We start from the raw sequence: 21,732 nt of genomic DNA, 5'->3' as shown, positions 1-21,732 counted from the left end.
TTCTCTCATCCTTCAATTTTTTAAAGTATTGGATCTGTGGGGTCTATGTAGGTCTTTCATATGGGCCACAAAGATTTAATGGTAATTTTAAAAAAATGGGAGGATGAGAAAAGGACGGGAAGAAAATGTAAGCACATCTCTTTCATAAATATATATCTTTCTAGTTTCCTTCACGTTATAATTAATTCAATACAGGCTATGTGGATAACAAAGATTACTCATCTTTTATCCTAATTCTTCAATTTTTATTTATATTTTTTTGTTTACAAAAAAAAAAAAAAAAAAAAAAAAAAAAAAAAAAAAAAAAAATTATAGCACTTTTTCTTTCACTAAGGTGGAAGACCCCCTTTGTTTAAACATTTAAAGAAGAAGAGAAAGTGAGGTAATTTTCTTTTTCTTTTTCTTTATCTTTTCAATTGTTATAGAAATTAAAATGAATATTGCCAGATATTATAGCTTTTGCTATAAGTTTTTTATAAATTGATGTTGCAGTCACGTATCACCTACTACGTTAGAATTTATTTGTCAAATTTTGTTATTTAATTTTTTTTATTAAAATATTGTCACGTAAATTTATATAAATATTATAGTGGAAAAATATAGTACCCTAAATATTTTTCAATTGAAGTAGATAGTCTAAAATTGAGCAGCCTTACCACTGGAACCAGTCCAACTGCATTAGGATCCGTTTGATTATTTGGGCCTCCAATTTTCAGCGATTTTTTCAAAGTTGAGTTGTGATAACAATATAATCGGGTCGTTGCAATTCAGTTTTGAAAAAATGGGCCTCTAATGCGTGTAACCCAATGTATAAATTCTACAATAAATAGATCTTAAATTTAGACAATTATTGGTCTCAAATCCAAGTCTTACAAAAAGAACAAGGCCCATCAATCTTCATTTTCTTTTTTTTACTAATATCTCCAAAAATAAAACGGTTTTGAAAGTCCTAAAATTTATAGAATACTTGTAAAATTTTAGTAATTTTACATGTACATTAATTATTCATTTAGTGTGCATAAAAAATGAAGGGGCTTTTAAAATCACCAATAGGCACGTGATTGATCAAATAATGATTTTAAAAGTTACCTCATTTTTTTATGGACACTTGATAGACACTTAATGTATATATAGAATTACTCGTAAAATTGTGCTCTAAATACATAATTTCATATATATTGAACAGAACGAATAAGATTGTGATTTTAAAATACGTCAATATATATATATATATTTATACTTCAAAAAATTTTAATTCAGTGTATGCATCTTTCAATTTTTTTTTTTGAATTTCACTCATCTTTTAAGATTTTCGTTATTCAAAATTACCAAAGGGTATATATATATATATATCACATAACCATCTCAACTTTCATCATATTTACAATTATCTCTTTATACTTCAAAAAATTTTAATTCAGTGTATGCATCTTTCAATTTTTTTTTTTGAATTTCACTCATCTTTTAAGATTTTCGTTATTCAAAATTACCAAAATACCCTTATAATTTTTTTTTTCAAAGATTTAGGCGTGGATATTTTCACAAATCCTTTTAAATCCTTATCAACGACTAAATCCTTACAATTTTTTTTTTCTTCTTAAAATAGAAGGAGAGGTATTTTGAGAATTCTGACACCCCTCCGTTAAGATGTAATGAAAAATCCTAATAGATAGGTGAATTTGAAAATAATTGAAATATTGATATACTAAATTGAAATTTTTTTAAGTTTGGTAGGGTAGTTACAAATATGATGAAAGTTTAGGGGGTTAAGTGAAGTATCTCTATAAAATTATGTTTTCAAAATACAATTTCATTAATTATCAAAGTTTCTTACATAGTTTTAAAATTTATTTTATTTTTCTTGATAAGTTATTAAGAAATAGATGTTTCACAAAGCCCTCTGGCTTCTAACAATCTCTCTTAATATGTGAGATTTAGCACATGAAATATTTAATTGAACTGAGAGGTGAATGACTAAGAGAATGTTTGAACTCAGCACATTTGCTCTTCTACCATTTTAAATCATCACATATTTTAAAAGTTTAAGTTAATAAAAAAATAAATAAATTTAATCATTTAATTAATATTATAACAAGTAATTGATGCATGCATAGAAGAATTCAAACGAAAAGAAAGAAAAACAATCTCCGTACTATTGTTATCTTGTGATCGAAGTTCTTACCTTTGCCCTTGCCCTATTTAATAGAGGTTAATTACCATCAATTTGGGAACTAAGAGATATAAGAAAGATCTCTTTAAAAAAAAAAAAAAAAACAATGTTTAAAGTGACTTTTGTAGTGATAATTAAACCAATTGGAAGAATTAGGGTCTTCCTTTGAATGTTCCAACTCTAGATCTTTATTAATTACTAAAGGTTTTGAACAAATCTTTGTCATCATCTAGCTACGAATACTAAAAAAGAGAAACAAGTCCTTATCATTTCTTTCTTCCCAATCTAATCAACCAATAATTCTAAATGATTCAATCGCCAACCGGATTCTTCTCGTATATATTGCTCGTATGATCTTTTCCATAGTGGAACTTCAGTGCTCAGATAATTTTTTGATGATAACCTTCCCATCCAAGCACCATTAAATAGAAAAAAAAAACAACAAAGAAAAGAAGAAGGAAAAGATGATGTTGATCTTGGATTCTTGGTTTCCCTTAATATAGCTTGTTTTGATTTTCTTGAATACTTAATTCTTTGTTTGGGCATTATTTGCAACCTCTCTCTCTCTCCGTGGGAAGGATGGTCCCTACCTCTCCTCTCTGAAAGGATAAATTATGTTTGATTTACGATTATAACAAAGAGAAAGAGAGATAGAGTGGGTGCTTTAGCTTTGCTTTCCAAGCAAAAAGAGAATTTGTAATCTTCTTATATTGCATTTGTAATTTGAGCTTGTAGTGGGTGGTCCCATCTGAGCAGTACAAGCCACCGAAGCCCTAAAGTGCTTAGAAACCAGCATGCACCCGGATGGTTCTTATTAATTAACATCGAGGAGATTAACATCTTGATTAAGTCCTTTTTTTTTTCTTTTTTTTTCTTTTTTTAATAAACTTGATTAAATCTTTTAGGTAGACTATATATATATATATATATATATATATATATATATATATATATATACACACCCACGAATAATTTATTCTTCACATTTATTTCATATCGGTTGACATGATGTAAAAAAGCTAATTAAAACACTTCACGTCATGCGACGTAAAATGTATATGAATGTAAAAAGTAGCATTCCTACAAATATATACTATTCAACCCAACAAGTTACGTTGATAGATTTGGTACAATTGTTTTATTTTAACTATTCACACTCAGGGGCTGAGGGATAAGGTTGAGAGGGGTCAGCTCCTAAATTTTTTTTCTACGAAATGATCAAAATCAAATTAACGTTCATTCTCTTTCTCTTTCTACTGAAGGAAGATTTATTTCTAGTCTTTCAGGGAATAATAATCAAGTAAAACAAAAATTCTTCCATTCAGATCTTTTTGATAAAAAAAAAAAAAAAAAAAAAAAGAAGAAAGAAAAGTAAAGAAAAGAAAGAAAGTGGGATTATGGATTAATCAAAACTTAGTCGTTGTAATCTCATATATTCTGCTATTCTCCATGAAAATTCAGATTTATTGGCAAAGAACCGAAAAAATAGATTCATTGTTCCATTCCAATCGATTCAAGAACGAGAAAAAGAGCTAATGCCTCCTTCCGGTATTTCAACGTAAATCGTATTTCTCCTAGTAAAAGTCTTTCATATGTCTTAGTTGCCCATCACCAACCACTCATAAGAAGCAATCGACATTACTGGCAAAGAACAAGCAAGACTACGAGCCTCGATCTCTGTATTTTACTTCCTTGAAATTTTGTTTTACTGTTTGGTGTTTCGGAGTTTCAAAGTTAGGTTAAAAGAACAAAGAAGATGATGAGAACAAGTCTGTTAGTTATTTAACCAACTCGACCTCCTACAGTTTCTTTCAAGGCAGACTTTGAAATTGCTATATAATATTGGACCCCATTTTGCTGTTGCTACGACAATTTTAAGTGACCACGAGGGTAATATCGTTCATTGCTGCTCCGCCCAACCGAGCGAGGCTTTAGTTGGGAGGTCCAGACAACTCTCTAGCTGTTCGTCTAGCAATATATCATCAATGGATACTTTTCTCTCATCTTTAAAGGTAACTTTCTATTAACCATTTTGGCCATCAATAAAGACCATCTCTTTAGGGATGGTGTCAAAAGCTCAATCTTATGGGCAGGGACAGTGGCCAATTTTTATTTTATTTTTTATTTTTTATTTTTTATTTTTTTTATCATTATTGTAGAGACCAATAAGTTAAATTTTTATTTTTTACCTTATACTTTTTTTTTAGAAATATTTTTTCCACAAACATAATTTTTTTTTTCTCTTTTAGAAATTGGGGGAGCCATGCCCCTGCTGCCAGCCCCCTCCCTCCGTCCCTGATTCTCTTCACTGATTGGACATTCATAAGGAGCTATTCCTCCTTGAGAAGTGGACTTCTTTGAAATCTTCTAGATCTTGCCAACTTTCATAGGTCACTTCCCATCGCATGTTTAGAAGCATTCCGTTCATTCCCCTTTTCTTTCCTCATAATTAGGAGTAGCAAGGACCGTACCTCTATGTAATCCTCCATTTTCCATGTATAGAATAGAAAGTACTTGAAGTACTCTACAAATCTTCACGTAAAATTTCCTTTTTAATTTACCAGAGTTTCAGACTTCCAATACTTTCATGTTTCTTTCTCTTTTGACTTTGATGTGGAATAATTTCTCTCACTTACTGGACTCTCTATTAACAAAGTTATCTTTAACTGTCACTATATCACCGGATCAATTCTCACTATTTTTTGTGAGATTCCTCAACAATCAATTGATTAATTGTAGATTTAAAATTGATATCTTTAGCATTAATACTCAAGTACATATATAATCACACCATCCCACGAGTCTATCCTAAAACAAAGCAGAATAGTAATTTGCTCTTGTTAATTCATTCATATTCAACCTATAATTGCCATAGAAGTTACGCAAATAGGGAATTAAGATTGTGACCTAGCCAAAGTTGTAGTCTATCACATAATCACAGTTAAAGACTATTACCTAGCTAGTTGTAGTTCAGAAAGTTTTTTTATATTATCTAATTCTATTATAAATAGGAGTCTATTATATTGTAAACATCACTCAAAGAAATAAACACAAAATATAGCCTTTTGAATTTTATCATGTAGATGTAGGTTATAGACCGAATCACATAATTTTATTTTTAACATATTGGATTAGGTGACAACCTTCAATTGTAGCTTGAATTCTTGAACTCTTGATATACTCTTACACTTTTTCATTATTATATATATCAAGAAGAAATAGAAAGATCTTTAACCCCTCTCTCTCTTTCTAAAACCTTAAAAAACTAATTTGGATACAATACAAATTAAAGCCTATTAAAATGAGTTTTATTTATAGAAACTAAAAAAGAATAGAAGTTACAATCCTAGTGGACAATCAGGATGATTTACAAATCCTTGGGAAAAAAGGACTAAGATTTCTATTCTTAAAATAACTGGATTTCAATTTGTGGGGTTTCTATATATGCGCGTGGTTCTTTTTTATTTGCTTGAAAATACATAACTTTTATAGTCGCACTCAATAGAAAAAGACGAGGGTCGGGGGGTTTAATTAGTGAGTTGGTCGTTTTGGGTAAAACGAGAATCCATTAACATCCATCCACTACTAAAAAAAAGACATTTATGGACGGTTTTTTTTTTAGACGGTTTCTAAAACCGTCTAGAAAATAAAATTTGCAGACGGTTTTTTTGAAACCGTCTAGAAAAAATTAATTATGGACGGTTTGATTAAACCGTCTATAAAATTCGAGACGGTTTAGTTAAAACCGTCTAAAAATTTTCATTTCCAGACGGTTTTATAAAAACCGTCTATAAATTTATAGACGGTTTTTTTTTAAACCGTCGTTAAATTTTATTTCCAGACGGTTTAGTTAAAACCGTCTGGAATTTATAGACGGTTTAGTTAAAACCGTCTGGAATTTATAGACGGTTTTCACCAAACCGTCTGGAATTTTTTTCCCCCACGCCATGTCATCAATCCATGTAATACCTCTTATTTCACCACGTCCGTCAGATTTATTTCCCAAACAAAATCAGAACCATCGATCTCTCTCTCTCTCTCTTGCTCTCTCTGATCTCTCAGTCTTCTTCTTCCCCCAAAACTCTCTTCTCCCCAGAAAACTCTCTTCTCCCCAAATCTCTCTTCTCTCTCTCGTCTCTCTGATCCTTCTCACTAGGTGGCGATCTCACCCGACCCAGATACGCGTCCACGGTCTTGGCGACTCTCTGCATCGTAGTGGAGCAGTGCTCTCCGAAATCGCCGGCAACCTCGTTGTCCATGGTATCGATGTTCTCGTCATCCTCGTTGACGGGGATGGACGTGACGTAGGCGTCGCGGTCGTTGCCGCCGTATAGGTCGGTGTCGAAGGTGACGGAGGTCAAGGAAGCCAGTTGCTGCTCCATACGCCTCCGCTCTTCCTGGGTCTTCACGATCTCCGGGTCCATGGCGAAATGGTCGAACGATTTGGGGTTTCCGGCCAGATCCGGCCGAAACCGGCTTTGGGTTGTTTTGGGTTGGTATATTTTTTGGTTGATTTGTGAAAGGGGGGTGTTTAGCCGTGGCTGTGGTTGTTGGGTTGTGCAATGAGGGAGCAGATCCGGCCGAAACGGCTTTGGGTTGTTTTGTGGGTATATATTTTGGTTGATTCTCCGGTGGATTTTCCGGTAGAACGCGCGTACGTAGAAGCTTAAGAGACCACTGGAAAAAATAAAAAAATAACAAATAAAAAATTATTTTTTTTTATAAAAAAATAACAAATTGTGGACGGTTTTGGGCAAAACCGTCCATAATTTTTCTGGACGGTTTTGCCCAAACCGTCTAGAACTGATTCTGGACAGTTTCGCCAAAACCGTCTAGAATTACGGATGGTTTTGTCCAAACCGTCTAGAAATTCAATTAGCGACGATATATCCTAGACGGTTTAAAACCGTCTGAAAAAAACCGTCTGGAATTGATTCCAGACGGTTTTTTTGCATTTCTGGACGGTTTAAAACCGTCCAGAATTTGCTTTTTTTTTGTAGTGATCCATGCATCCACTAGGTGACATATACATACTTTACTCTCTCATCTAATTAATCTCTCCATGATGTTTCTCGATCTAAAAGAAGGTTGAATTCATGAAGATGTTTGTCTTGTTCGATAATACCGTTGAATATTTATATAGTTTGATATATATATATATATACTCACATTAAGAAAGGAGGACCAATCTCTTCTTTTGGTTCTTCTGCAGAATTTTATGAACACTAATCTAGTGCCTACATAGCTATCATACATCAGTATCAAAATGATTCCTCTCATAGTCTGTTTGGCCTGCTATTTTAAACAATGTCGCGGAAAAGGTATCGTTTGGGAGTGTTTTTAAAAGATTGTGGTTTGAAAATGTAGAAAAATGTGTGTTTTTAAATCGCAGATAAGGGGGTATATACGTTTTAAAAAATGCACAATTTTAAAGGGTAAACTATAATTTTTAAATACCAAATCCCGGTTTATATATCAAACACTTCACTACATTTGATGCCCTCCCAATTAATTTTCTAATTAACCCATATTATAATTCCTAGCTAGCTAGCCGGGCCTGCACAAATTGCGTTTAATTAATTCCTTAATTTGCTATTACGAAACATTGTTAATGTAGGTGCATTTCAAATTTAATTCTTCATTCTATGATCATCGCTTTCAACCCAAATGGAAAATAATTTCTGTCCAAGAAATTCTTACATATAGACCATTTCTTTTATTTTAAAAAATTGAGTCTATCACTTGTCTCTTTCATTTCATTAATTTCCCATTTTTCCAAACAAGATGACTGAGTCGTGAAAAACAGCATTTTCACGCGCAAAATGAAAGTCTTTGATAAGTTGAAAAAAAAAAAAAAAAATATATATATATATATAAATAAAATAAATAAAAAATTCTAGTTCAAAATGCTGATTGTTGGGGTCCTCTGATAAAACCTTTTAGATAGTGTTTTTAGTTTTATTTGTTAGAAAAGTGTTTTGATGTGACGTAAAGATGAAAATAATTTTATATTTTTGTGTTTGGATTTGTTTATTAATATTTTTGCTTCTACAATTTTTTAATTTTTTAATTTTTTTTTTTTTGGCTAAAAAGCTAAAAAACCTTCAAAAAATGTATTGTCAAACGTGGCAATATACATGCATGCATCCAAGAGTACTTTAGGTGTTACATTTGAAATGAATTTGCGTGTAATATTCAAAGTGTAGTTATTCTTTCCAAAGAGGAAGATTTTGATATTATAATCCATATATATATTGGGGGACTGCCTGCATTATCACTTTTTTCAATTTAACAGTAAACCTAGGGAAGGGGAGAAAAAGGAAATAAAAATCATAAAATTTAATTATAAGCCATAAACATTTCCATAAAATATATATAGTACAAACCCCAAAATGCAAAAGAATATTCATGCATATACCACTACTATTTTACACCTGTAAAGAAGGCATGCTAGGTTGGGCAAAATGCAATGGGCTCCTCTAGGATTTCGCCATGTGTAACAAGATGATTAAAGAAGTAAAGAAAAAGGAAGGAAAATGAAAATTAAAAAAACTAGCCATGGGTTTGTAAAAAGGCATATATTCTTCAACTTTTGGTGAGCCAAAGCATGTGGGTTTCTGCAATGGAATCCTGGATCCAAATCTACTCAACTTTAAGGATATTTATTCAAGACTAATTAAAAACTTAATTACCCTCCCATGCAAATTATCCAATCTTTACCTTCACTAAATTGCCCTTCGGTTTGAACTAACTTGTGCTTTAATAAATTAGACAAACAATATTAATATAACAAGCCTTTGGATAAATTTTCATAGTTTTTTAAAAGAGAAATTGCAATTATCTCATATTAGCATTAATTCAGTGAGGAATTCCATGATCTGGAGGCTAGGGCTTGTTTGAATTACAAAGACAATTTTAAAATAACAAGTGTTCCCCATGTACTTCAAAAGCAAAAGACAAGCTGGGAAACAAACATACCCTTGTTGACAACACTTTGCTTTTCCCAAAACCCTTGTATTTCAAATGCATATGGTCTGTTAGACAAATTGTATAATAATACGTTTTTTCATTGGAATCTTATAAGGCCTTGAAAGTTGAAGCTTTTGGGAGAGTGTTGGAGAAGGAGAGAATATTCTGGGGACACCAAAGTTCAACAGCAAAAATCCAAAGATTATATACTAAACAACGTTAGAAAGCAAGAACATCATTTGATTATGATTAAGGGTTAGGAAGAAAGGTCAGCCCACAAGGAGACGACTGCTCACACTTCCAAAAATTCACTGGCTTTGTCAGCTGGCTGTCTTTGAAATATTTAACCTCTTTCCTTGCATACTAATCTCACTATTAATTAGTGGACATTTAATTTTAATCCTTGAGCTTTTCCAAGTCTATCCTTTTTCAGAACCATGCATGTGACATCTAGATTTTAACAAATTGAAGTCCTGTAGTAATTAATGAAGTTCAAGTAGTGTCCAAAGGTAAAAAAGGGTTATAGGATGAGGAAAAAAATAAAAAACTTTGCTAAAATTCAATGCCACACAATTTTAACGTGTCATTTAAGAGTAATGCTATACGTGTTAGTATCGCTTTATACGGCTCTTATTGAGAGGACGGTTCATTTTTTGATCCATTTCCACACTCCACACGACAGCAAACACAATCATTCACTTTGTAGGTCAGCCAAGCAATCTGCAAAAAACCAAGGGAAATCAAGGGAAGTACCCCATGCATGTCGGCTTTAAAGTTTAGCATCTACCATTCCAAGCAATGACCAACATATCAAACTTTCACATTTTGCACATTCCTTCATATTAATTTAGATTTAATTTTTCATTTTCAAAATTTTTGTGGTCAGATTCAAGTACTAGAACATAGAATTTCAAAACAACTGAAAATCTCATGTTGTAAATAATAACACAGAATTTGGTTTAGGTGCTGTAAATTTTACAATCTATTTATACGGGGAAAAAATTATTAAAAACTAATTAAGCCAATCACATCGACAAAAACATTTTATAGTTGTTATTAATATAGTAAGTTAAAAGGGCAAGTGGGTAACAGATCTAGTTGACATGACATGGGGATGCCATAGTCATTAATTCTGTAGTCATGAGGACGAATGTGTTTGTTTCGTCGTTTCCGTTGGATTTACCTACATTGGCAGTTGGGCACCTGCATGGATGCACGTGCATGTAGATTTAGATCATCAAAATCAAGAGAAACCATGACCGTCCGATCGTTGATTAAAATGTAGCTAGGTGGCATGTATCAATCTTCCTGGGGAATTGCCTTAACTTCCACTTTTTTGAGTCTTTGACTAAGCAGTAATGAGTAAACTGACTGGATCTTGCCCTTGTTGAAAATGAGGATTAAAGAAGGTGGTGTGATTGGATGGGCATGCCTTGCCAGTCACATTCACTCAGACATGTTGAGTTCTCTTTTTGACAAACACACACAATCCACTATACTGCTTTTACCCCACTGAAATTGTTGAATGATTAAGAAATTCTTACATATCACTCTTAGGAAATCATGGAGGAAGGATTTGGACAGATTATATGATAAATTTCGTATGAGATTTATTTGTCCAAATAAATTTTAGGTTGCTCGATCATATATTTATTTAGACAGGTGAAATCTCATATAAAGTCTCTCACATTACCTAACCAATTAATTGCTAGTAATTCGAACAGATAAATGTTATGCATCCTGGTCTGAAAATCATACCAAAACTCAAATCAAGGAGACAGCACAAAGTGCTCTTTAATCTGCAGTACCATTGAATTGGGGCATTAATTTGCATTGGTCTTTGGTACTACGTAAAATCATAAGTTATATAAAGCTATTAAAAAATGATAAATTTAATTATTTAATTAATGTTCTATCATACTTCCGATCCTTTACGAAGAGAATGTTGAGTTGGATCCATTGGATTGAGAAAGGGATTTGCATAGGAGAAGGTATCTCAATGCCTAAACTATCATTTCCTTTTAATATACAGAAAATACAAAATTGTATATAGACTTAAAAGAAAATAATTTGGCTTCTAACTTGAGGGTGTTGGAATTCAAGTCCTAACTTGTGAAAATGTTATGGGTATTAGTATACCACGCCCTATAAAGTAAACCAGCGTATAAAGCATAGCACTATAAAGTAATTCGAGGTCAATATAGCAATACCTGAGACACTTATAAAGGTAAGTGAAATTCTTCCTAAATTAAAACCAGAATACCATAATTGGTTTGAGTTAGCATCAATGACAAAACTATAAGTGTTGGTTGGGGGACCATCGCCCCTATGGTTTTCAAATTTTTCCTTCAATTTTTTTAATTAATTTAAATATACATTACGTTTAAAAATAGTTATGGCCCTATAAAAATTAAGTTGGACCTTTCATTCATATTTTGTTCTCAGGTGAGAAATTTTGGTTGGTTTAGTCCCTAATTAGCATTAGCATGGTCAATATTCTACAACATCATATTGTAAAACTAAAGAAATTCGATAGTTGATCACCTAGCTAATATTATATACATCTATTACACAGGCTGATGACCTAGGGTTCCTTTGAAGTATTATGTTCATGCATATAATCAAAACAAATATATATGGTGATTGGATGAGAGAAGATTATAAAAATGGCAAAAACAAAAGGCAAACAAATTATGGGATAATCATTCCAAATAGAAAAGCGAGGAACTAGCTTTTCTCCCGTCCAAATGATATGTGTCATCATACACCTTTGCTCTTCAAACCCTCTCTCACTCTCTCTCTCTCTCTCGATCTCACACACACACACACACAGTCCCTGCCAACTTTAACTTTTCACCGCCTCCCACAACATAATAGTATTCTATTCCACCTAAAAAGTAGATTACAAAAATGCGACTACAAACAATTTTTTTTTTTTTTTCTCAAGAGAGAGAGAGAGAGAGATCCAATCTTCAATCTTGCATATATCAGCTTGTGTTGCTAGGGCTAAGAGAGCTTGAAGCTATAAGAAAGCAACTCATTCTCTGGGTTTTCTCTATTAATCTTCATCACTTTGGTAAGCTTAATAATTAACCTTTTCTGGGTTACCCAGAAAAAACTTTCTCCAGCTAGCTAGCTTACTTACAGATTAAGTCAAACTGATCAGGAGAAGAGAAAGCTTGGGATGCTAGGAAACATGGCTGAAGAAGCACTTCCAAATGGTTTTGTCGAAAACTCAATTTCTGGATCCAATCCTCCTGTCCCAAAGAAGAAGAGGAACCTCCCAGGCACCCCAGGCAAGCATTTACAATTTTTTTCTTTTTTTTTTTTCTTTTTTAATGACGAGCAACCCTAAGGCAGGGCAGTTCGTGTACCAGAAGGGCAAACTCCGACCCGTGCACCACCATATTATCTCGGTGGCTTTAAGATCATGGGTATATATATATATATATATATATATATACATATATTCAAAGTAATTCATGTTTATGATCAAATGGTGATTAATTCCTAATTGATTATTTTCAACAGATCCTGAAGCTGAAGTGATAGCCTTATCGCCAAAGACCCTGATGGCGACCAACAGATTCTTGTGTGAAATTTGCGGGAAGGGTTTTCAAAGGGATCAAAACTTGCAACTCCACCGGCGGGGGCATAACCTTCCATGGAAGCTCAAGCAACGGAGCAGCAAAGAGCCGAGGAAGCGCGTTTATGTGTGCCCTGAAAAGAGCTGCGTCCACAACCACCCTTCCAGGGCTCTCGGAGACCTAACCGGAATAAAGAAGCACTTCTGCCGGAAACACGGCGAGAAGAAGTGGAAGTGCGAGAAGTGCTCAAAACGGTACGCCGTTCAGTCAGATTGGAAAGCGCACTCCAAGACCTGTGGCACTAGGGAGTACAAATGCGACTGTGGGACAATATTTTCACGGTAATTTATTTCTTTTCTTGCTAAATCTTTTGTCGGTAGTTAATCTGAGGAAGAAAATTAAAGCTAGGAAATTAAGGATATGTACTAGTGGTTGTAATATCTTTGTCTGTGTAACAAATAATCATCACTTAATTAGCTTCTTCATGCAACGGTAGCCATCAAACACCTCAAAGATCGAAGAAAATCAAGAAACCAAAAGAAGCACGAAAGTGATTTTTGTGGCTGTTATTTCCTTTTCTGTACCCTCTCTCTCTCTCTCTCTCTCTCTCTCTCTCTCTCTCTATAGGACTAGGAGGAAAAGGAGAAGGGGCCGGGCCTAATGAAGACAAATAACTTGTTACAAAAGTTGTTGATTTTCACCCTGTGAAATTCATCTTCTTATATATATAAAATTTCTCCCCTTAGAATTTTGTGTTGCACTGTTTATGTGTTTGTAAAATTTTCTTCGTTTTCCCAACAACAAAAGGGTTGGCTGTTCCTCATAATAATTTCCATGCCAATGTGGATGATTTTGTTCTAACAATCTTCTTCATCGGTAAATCACCATTTATTTCAAAACTTAAACTCGTAGAAAGAGATAAACTTAATTATTTAATTTATATTCTAACACTCCTCCTCACATGTGGATTCAAATTACTCTTCAACAAGTAGAATATTTAACTGAAATAACAGTGAATTGTGGAGTCAAGATTCAAACTTATTAAAACCTCTAGCCCTGATATCAAAATTATTCCATTTGCGTGCTCTACTTTGTTTTATTTATCAGTATTCTGTACATTTTATTCACTCCTCTCTTGAAGTTTGTAAAACATTTTTTTTTGTGAACAGGCGAGATAGCTTCATCACTCATAGGGCCTTCTGCGATGCCTTAGCCGAAGAAACAGCAAGAGTAAATGCAGTATCCAACATGAACAATGTAGTCGCCGCCGGCAATATGAGCTACCATTTCATAGGCCCTACCATGGCACAAAATTTCTCTTCTATTTTCAAGCCAATCTCATGCAACGACGACGCAGTTAACCCAACGACGACGTCGCAGGGGCTACCCCTATGGATGAGCCAAGGAATATTTCAAGGCCAGGAAGCTGCAATCTTTGGAGATCCACTAATTTCATGCTCGAATCCTCCACCGTCAGATCATTACACTCAGCAAAATTGGGTGTTTGGATCAAAGCTCTCCTCGAGCAATGAACAAAGAGATGTGAAGGAGGGTACAGGAACTCAGCTTCTAAGTGTTCCTTCCTTGTACAGCACGCAACACCAAACTCATCAAACACCTTTTGCAAACATGTCAGCCACGGCTCTGTTGCAGAAAGCTGCTCAAATTGGCGCAACTTCGACAGATCCATTATTCCTAGGGAGCTTTGGATTGAAGGGCAATGAGGGTGAGGTTGTATATGGTTCAAACACTACACTTACTAGCCTCGGAAATGATGTAGAGAAATCTGTAGATGATGTATTACTGATACACCCTGCAAAACGCAGGCAGATACAGAATGATCAAGATGGTGGTGGAGGGCAAACTAGGGACTTTCTGGGGGTGGGTGTACAACCTGTTTGCCACCCTCCATCAATCAATGGATGGATTTGATGATAAGGGAATTTTATGGTTTGCAATATTGTAAAGCAAAGTTGATAATAAAGTGAAGGTTTTTGGAGGGAGGAAAAGGTGGGCATTGAGTAGTGGTTGATGGGGGGGGCTAAAAGTTTGTGCTTAGAAAACTATTTAAGAGGTGAAGGAAGGAGATCCATGCATATTCTCTTGAACCCTGAAAGCTGACCCCTTTTGAAAATGGTGACTTTTGTTTTTGATTAAAGGGGGGGTAGAGTGGTGGGGGAAAAGCAAGAACCCCTTTTCGACTCCATTATTGCATTGCTTCATATTTGTTGTGGTTCTTGCTTGCCAAACTGGACTTAAAAAAAGAGAATTTCCAGTGGCAAAAGCTCATTCTGGTACATCTAGGCTTTACCCTATTGTTAAAATAAACTCTTGTAGTTTTTCAATCGCCCAACCCCATGAACATGCACTTGTACTATAACAAGATTAATTAGCTATAATATTATATGCAAAATTATATGGAGACAATAATTCAAGTTTTTGTATTATCCCCATACTAACTTTTTTTCTTTTTTTGTCAAAGCATTTTGTGAATGTTTAACTATGGGGGTATGAACGAGGGTTTTTATCCTTTTTTGTTTTTATCAATAGTTTCTAAAAATTGTATTTTCTTTTTGAGGAACCCCGTGCATATTTTCCATTGAGTAGTCCTTCAAAATGGGTTTTATCATGCCTTTGCATGAGTGCATCATTCGAATCATCAAACATGGAAAGGAAAAATAAGGATCAAAAAGAAAAAGAAACAAAGGGGGAAAGAGAAAAGGAAGCCATATTCTTGCACCAGTCGGCCTCTTTGACTTTGTTTTGCTTTTTGGTTACATGATAGGATGTGAGTGCATGTTACGTACGTGTTGTGTATTAGGGTTGAGCACAGGAAATGTTTAAATACGGTTAATTCCTTGTTTGGGATTGCATTTAAGAAATTTAAAAAGTAATTTTAGTATATGGAAATTAAGCTATGCAAAGCAAAAAATGAATTTATTTAATAAAATCTTCAAAAAAGTACTTATTTGACTTTTTTTATTCTAAAAAATGTCAAAAATGCATTTTACAAAAAACTTGAAAATAAAGATTTTTTTTTTCAAAAGTTCATTTTTACTATAAAAACTCTATTTTCAAACACAGTCACAAACATGCCTTAATAATTCAAATAACAAATATAATTTTATGAGGCATATTTATCCAAACAAATAGATGATGGATTACTCGAGACCTATTCAAATAAATAAACTCATAAAAACTTCTTTTTATATATATTTACTGTTCAAATCTTTAGCCATTAAACCAACAAAATTAATGGAGATCTATATTTATCTCCATAGCCCTAAACCTTGATTTGTGCCCCGAATCAATATGTACAGTTAGGATGTCATGGTGAGAAAAGAAAATGATTGTCATCAAGCGTACGTCGCGTCATCCTCGTGTTAATGTTTGCCTTTTCCACCGTCGCCGAAAACACGAATGGGGGCCTCCCCAGGATCCTAATAAACCTGCCAATGAGGACAAGGGATAAGGGTTTTTATCTCCTGGCTTACTTTCTTTTTTTTTTTTCCTTTTTTTTTTTTTTTTAGATACATCTCCTGGCTTACTTGGTAAGAGAGTATGGTGATTGGTGACCCCAGTTTGACCTGTAATGTTTTTTCACGAGAAAATTTTAAAAAAGCCTTTGATTTTAAAATAGCAACATATATTTTTAAATGTGATAAAGTAGCCTATCAAATCATTAAGGTGTGCTAAAAATATAATTTAACTAAAATAAAAAAATACTAACAGAAAAATATTTTTTAAACAAATAAAAAAAATCTAAAAAGTTAAAGAAACTAAAAACTTTCAAAATTAGAATTTTTTTAATTGAAAAAAAAAAAAAAAAAAAAAAAAAAAAAAAAAAAAACTAAGGGGTGGCTCAGCAACCACCTCTTGGCTGGGGATGGCCTGTCAGCCACCCTTAGAAGTAGCCCGCGAGCCACCCCTAATGGTGGATCTGAGGTGGCCCGAAGACTACCTTAGAGGAAACCAAGGGTGGCGCTCTGCCACCCCCATGGACCGGCGGTGCCACCCTTAACTTCCTCTGGGGTGGCCTAAACCACTGGGGGTGCCCTGTTAGTAGTCACCCCAGAGTTTTTTCTTCTTTTTTAATTAAAATTTTTTAATTTTTTAAGGGACATGTGTCATTATTTTATTGGCGCTGACAAGGCACACTAACGAAATTCGTCAAGTGTTTTGACGAAATTCAATAGGAGGGAGTGATTTGTATTTTTGGCATACCACAAGGACTTCTAACTTCATTTTTTATACCCCGCAAAAAGTTAATTGTAAATTAGGTAAACCATATGAACTAATCTTGCGTATTTCTATTTTATTTTTTTTTTACTAAGAGTGACACATGTCATCATTTTATTTGTGCTTACATGGACACTAACAAAATCTGTCAAGTATTTTGACTACAATGACTAAATTGTTATTTTAGCCTATACGGATGAACTCTTAATTATTTTTATCTCACAGGTAGCTATTTGTAATTTAGACCAATTACAGGCTAGGGACAGGTTTTTCATTTATTCGGGAAAAAAAAAAAAGTTTTTTTTTTTTTATTATTAATCCACGCCCTTGGTTTTTTTTTTTTTTTTTTTTTTAAAAAAAGTTTTTATTAATTTTTTTATTTTAGTTTTTAATATAGTAAGGGTATTATCGAAAAAAAATGATCTTTTTAGCACACCTTGGTAGTTTGGTGGGTCATTTTAGCATACTTAAAAATTCATAAGATTATTTTAAAACCGGTTGTCAGTTGAAGGGCTTTTATATAATTTTTGTTCCCCTTTTTCATTGTAACCAGGGAAAAATATAAAAAGCCTCTATCAACTCAACCGATTTTAAAATAGCCCGATAAATTTTTAAGTGTGCTAAAGTAGCATATCAAAAACTACCAAGATGTGCCAAAAAGGCCACTCTTTTCCAATAATACCATTATTCTCTTAAAAACTAAAATAAGAAATTAATTAAAAAATATTTTTTAAACCAAAAAACCAAGGGGGCTGGTGGAGTAATACAAAAAAATAAAGGAGAAACTACAATTTACCCCCTGATGTTTACACCAATTTGCAATCCTGGTACGAATGTTTGGATTGCTTCAATTGCACTCCAGAAAGTTGCAAAAATTTGCAATCCACCCCTTTCCGTCTAATTGCTCCGTTAGATGAGACGAAAATGCACCCACGTGCGCGGCACGTGAGTTTTTTGGGCCAAAATTGACGAAAATGCCCTCATCAAAACGCTACGTTTTGTTCATCTCCTTCAGCGAATTTTCTCGAAGGCGTTGGTCGCCGGTGGGTTCCTCGTGCTCGACTGGGGGAGACACCCAAATCAAAGGATCGGCTACACAAGCCAAACACACTCTACTAACCAAACCCACAAAAGACGCATAATCAGTCCATCAAACACCACCACCATTCGGCCATCAACACACACACGTCACTGGCTGGAAAATAGAGGTATACGGCCAAAAACAAACAACAACCCAAAAATACCCATCTTCAAAAATCAAACATATAATTGGTCAAAACAATCAACAAGAATAAATCATTAAATTAAACTAAAATACTAGGTTTACTCACATTAAGGATTTCTACTGAAATCCACCGGAAAAATCCTATTGAAACGGCCGGAATCCGTGCTCTCCGACAGTCCATCGTCGACCTATCTGAAAACCCAACTTTGTCTCGCTGAAAATCGCCCTGGGTTCCGCCGGCGTCTCCGACAGCCCACCGTCGACCTATTAGAAAACCCAGCTTTGTCTCGTCAGAAATATATCCCTCACCACTCTCGGCCTTTCCATCATCGAGTCCCCAAACCTTTTTCCCTCTAGTTCCTCCAATAAAGTCCCAGATTGGGTTGACGAGCTGGTTCAGAAACCCAGGACCATCGGAACCCCAGTTTTTTCGAAAATTTGCTGAGAAGGAGACTCATCAAAACGCAGCGTTTTGATGAGGGCATTTACGTCTATTTGGCCCCAAAAAACTCACGTGCTGCGCACGTGGGTGCATTTTCGTTTCATCAAATGGGGCAATTGGACGAAATGGGGTGGATTGCAAATTTTTGCAACTTTCTGGAATGAAATTGAAGCAATCTAAACATTGGTACTAGGATTACAAATTGGTGTAAAAATCAGGGGGAGTAAATTATAGTTTCCCCAAAAATAAATAAATAATTTGATAAATTTCAAAATTAATCTCTATAATTGGCCTAAACTACAAATTGCTCCCTTCGGTATGAAAATAAGGTTTAAATACCTTTTTGCCCCTATGGTTTAAAGATTTTGTTTTTTTCCCCGTGTGGTTTATTTCGTATCGTAGATGGTACCTCGTTTATAGCTAAAGACGGAGATGGTACCTATGTCCAACTTCCTTCCAAAAATTCACAGAAGCCCACATCAACAATTTTAAGAAGCTGTCACGTGTTCTATGCTCCATTAAAAATAAAATTAAACAATAAAACAATTAAAAAACTAAAAACATTGAAGGGATAAAAAAAAAAAAAAAAAAAAAAAAAAAAAAAAAAAAAAAAAACTAAAGGGGTTGCTCGAACCACACCGCCATGGCCCATGTCGGTGGTTCGGCCTCCCCCAAATGCCAAATCCTAAGGCAATTTTTTCTTTCTTTCTTTTTGGTCTTGTGTGGGTGGTCGAACCACCTCCAAGGGCTATGGAGGTGGTTCGGTCACCCCCATACCGGCCAATCTGGGATGGGTGAACCCACCCCCAAGCCAAACGGGGGTGGCTGAACCACCACCATGGCTTTTGGAAGTGGTTTCGACCACCTTCATTTTGCTTTTTGGGGTGACTAAACCACGCCCAAGGGCAATAGGGTTGGTTCAGCCACCCCATGGCCAAAATGGGGGGTTGGTTTGGCCACCCCCATTTTGCTCGTAGGGGTAGCTCAAGCCCTTCCTCTTTTTTTTTTTTTCTTTTTTTTTTAATCAAAATTTTTTAAAGTTTTTGTTTTTATTTTCAGTTTTTAAGTTTTTTTGTTTTTATTTTTATTTTTTAAGAGAATAATGGTATTATTGGAGAAAGTGACATTTTTGGTACACCTGTGTAATTTGATAGATCACTTTAGCACACTTAAAAATTCATGTAACTATTTTAAAATCAACTGTTAATTTAAGAGACTTATATATATATATATATATATATATATATATATATTTCCCTAAGTTTTATCATTTTAATAAATAGGTTTCTTCTATTTAAAGCTTCGTAACTCGAAATGGTCCATCTGAAGCAAAAAAAGCAGAGGCAATGAGCTTTATATAGATCGAAACTCAATAGATAATTTGGTGTTAATTGTTCTGCAGGGACTGTCGGCCAGGGAGGTTATAATTTTCAAGTTTTTTCTTAAAATATTTGCATTAAGATTTTGACGTAAAATATTTTTTAAAAAAAATGTTCTTTCAAATTATCAATTTTTGGTATGATCGAAAAATTGTGATCAAACTAAAAATATTTTTCTTTTAACTAGAAAAATCTTCCTTAATTTCTGTAAAATAATTTTCATTTTTTTAAATCGTACTATTTTTCGAGTTTGAACTTCTCATTCTTGCAGTTCATTCTCTACCACTGTCCACAACAGTTCGCTGGCCGTTTTTAGCCGATGTCGGAGGTTGCCAGTTGTTGCCCATCCGACATTAATTTTCGATACGAGTCAAACATTGGAAAATATTTTCAGCTAAAATCATTTTCCTGAAAACATGATTTCTCCAAAAAATATTTTTCAGCTAAAATATTTTTCAACAGAAATCATTTTATTTCGAAACAATAGAAGCCTAAGATTTATATATAGGCTTAAAACTAAAAGTACTAAGCTTGACCCTAATAAAATTAGGGTCGGCCCATCATGTTAGCACACAAAACAAATAATATGCTATGAAACTCAGCAGCAACAAAAACTCTTAAGAAATATTTTAACAGGAAGTATCTTCTAACATATGCTTACTAATGCTTTATTGATGAAATATTATAACTCTATATTTATAGTATAGGTTATGTATCCTCAATTAAAATTTTTCCTTAATTATTCTTCCTATAAAGAAATAAAAATGAATTCTGATTTTTATTCCACAATAACTTTTTATTTAAATTAAATCATCAAACACCTTTAATTTGTCTCTAATTAACCGTCAATAACATGTGTGTCAAACTTTAATAATGAAGAGATTTTTAACATATCATTCATAACAAAATGTATCATTGTTTGTAATTGTGACATTTACATTTTTTTTTCCCTAAGCAATGGTGACAACTAAAATAATCCGAGATTTAGATGATACCGATGAAATAATAAAACTTACTTCCTTTTTCATTTACTCATTTATGTATAGCTAGTTTTGAGAATACATTTTAAAAAAAAATTAAAATTTGTAAAATTAACGAAAGTTTAACTATGTTTGTAAAAATTGTATTTTTTGTTAGTTTTTGTGTTGGCTGCATTCTGTTGGACAAAATCACTTCTATGTAATGTTCCTGCTTTCACGGGATATTATTTTATTCAGAATCTACACTTAAGTTATGAGCTTCAAAAATACTGTGCAGAATTCAAATTAGTCAATTTAGTTCCCTTGCATCCGTCCGGACAACGTGGTATTCCGTCCTGACGCTCATCTGTCAAAGCATCATCCGTCCAGACGACGAGAACTTTCTGTCTGGACACCCATCAATGTTTAGAAACTTTGAACTGTTCAAGATTGCATCCGTCCGGACGTAATGACAAATCGTCTGGCTGCTATCCAGAGTTCGAGAAGAATCCAGCATTCAAGTGCATTCATCCGGATGAAGTGACAATACCGTCCGAACGCTATTCAGTGTTCGACAAGTAATAGGGTTTCTGTCTCAGACACAGATATGGGAAGATAGCTGCAATCGTCCAGACGATGTGGTAGTCTCGTTCGAACGCTATCCTTGATAAGGCAAGTCGTGCAGAAGAAGTTCAACCGTCCGAACGTCAGGCTCCAAGGTCCAGACGCTCAGACCTTATTAGGAAAATTGCGTACAGCAGA

The 21,732-nt window shown here is 34.0% G+C and overlaps 1 protein-coding gene across 2 annotated transcripts; it reads left to right on the top strand.

The window, feature by feature from the left end:
• Positions 1-11,962: 11,962 nt before the first annotated feature.
• On the top strand, positions 11,963-15,161 carry LOC133859184 (zinc finger protein NUTCRACKER). 2 transcript variants are annotated; one of them, XM_062294513.1, is made up of 4 exons: positions 11,963-12,215; positions 12,306-12,435; positions 12,671-13,067; positions 13,896-15,161. In XM_062294513.1, the coding sequence occupies exons 2-4, from the start codon at positions 12,324-12,326 to the stop codon at positions 14,656-14,658; spliced, it is 1,272 nt and encodes a 423-aa protein (XP_062150497.1). In that variant the 5' UTR covers positions 11,963-12,215; positions 12,306-12,323; the 3' UTR covers positions 14,659-15,161. The 2 variants fall into 2 exon arrangements, with proteins under 2 accessions (XP_062150497.1, XP_062150496.1); XM_062294512.1 differs by having other exon boundaries at positions 11,964-12,435.
• The last annotated feature ends 6,571 nt before the right edge of the window (positions 15,162-21,732 follow it).

The sequence above is a fragment of the Alnus glutinosa genome, chromosome 2 (genome assembly GCF_958979055.1).
Source record: "Alnus glutinosa chromosome 2, dhAlnGlut1.1, whole genome shotgun sequence".
In the NCBI taxonomy this organism is placed as follows: domain Eukaryota; kingdom Viridiplantae; phylum Streptophyta; class Magnoliopsida; order Fagales; family Betulaceae; genus Alnus; species Alnus glutinosa.
Note: the sequence above shows the minus strand (reverse complement) of the source record. Positions and strands in the feature narration are given on the sequence as shown.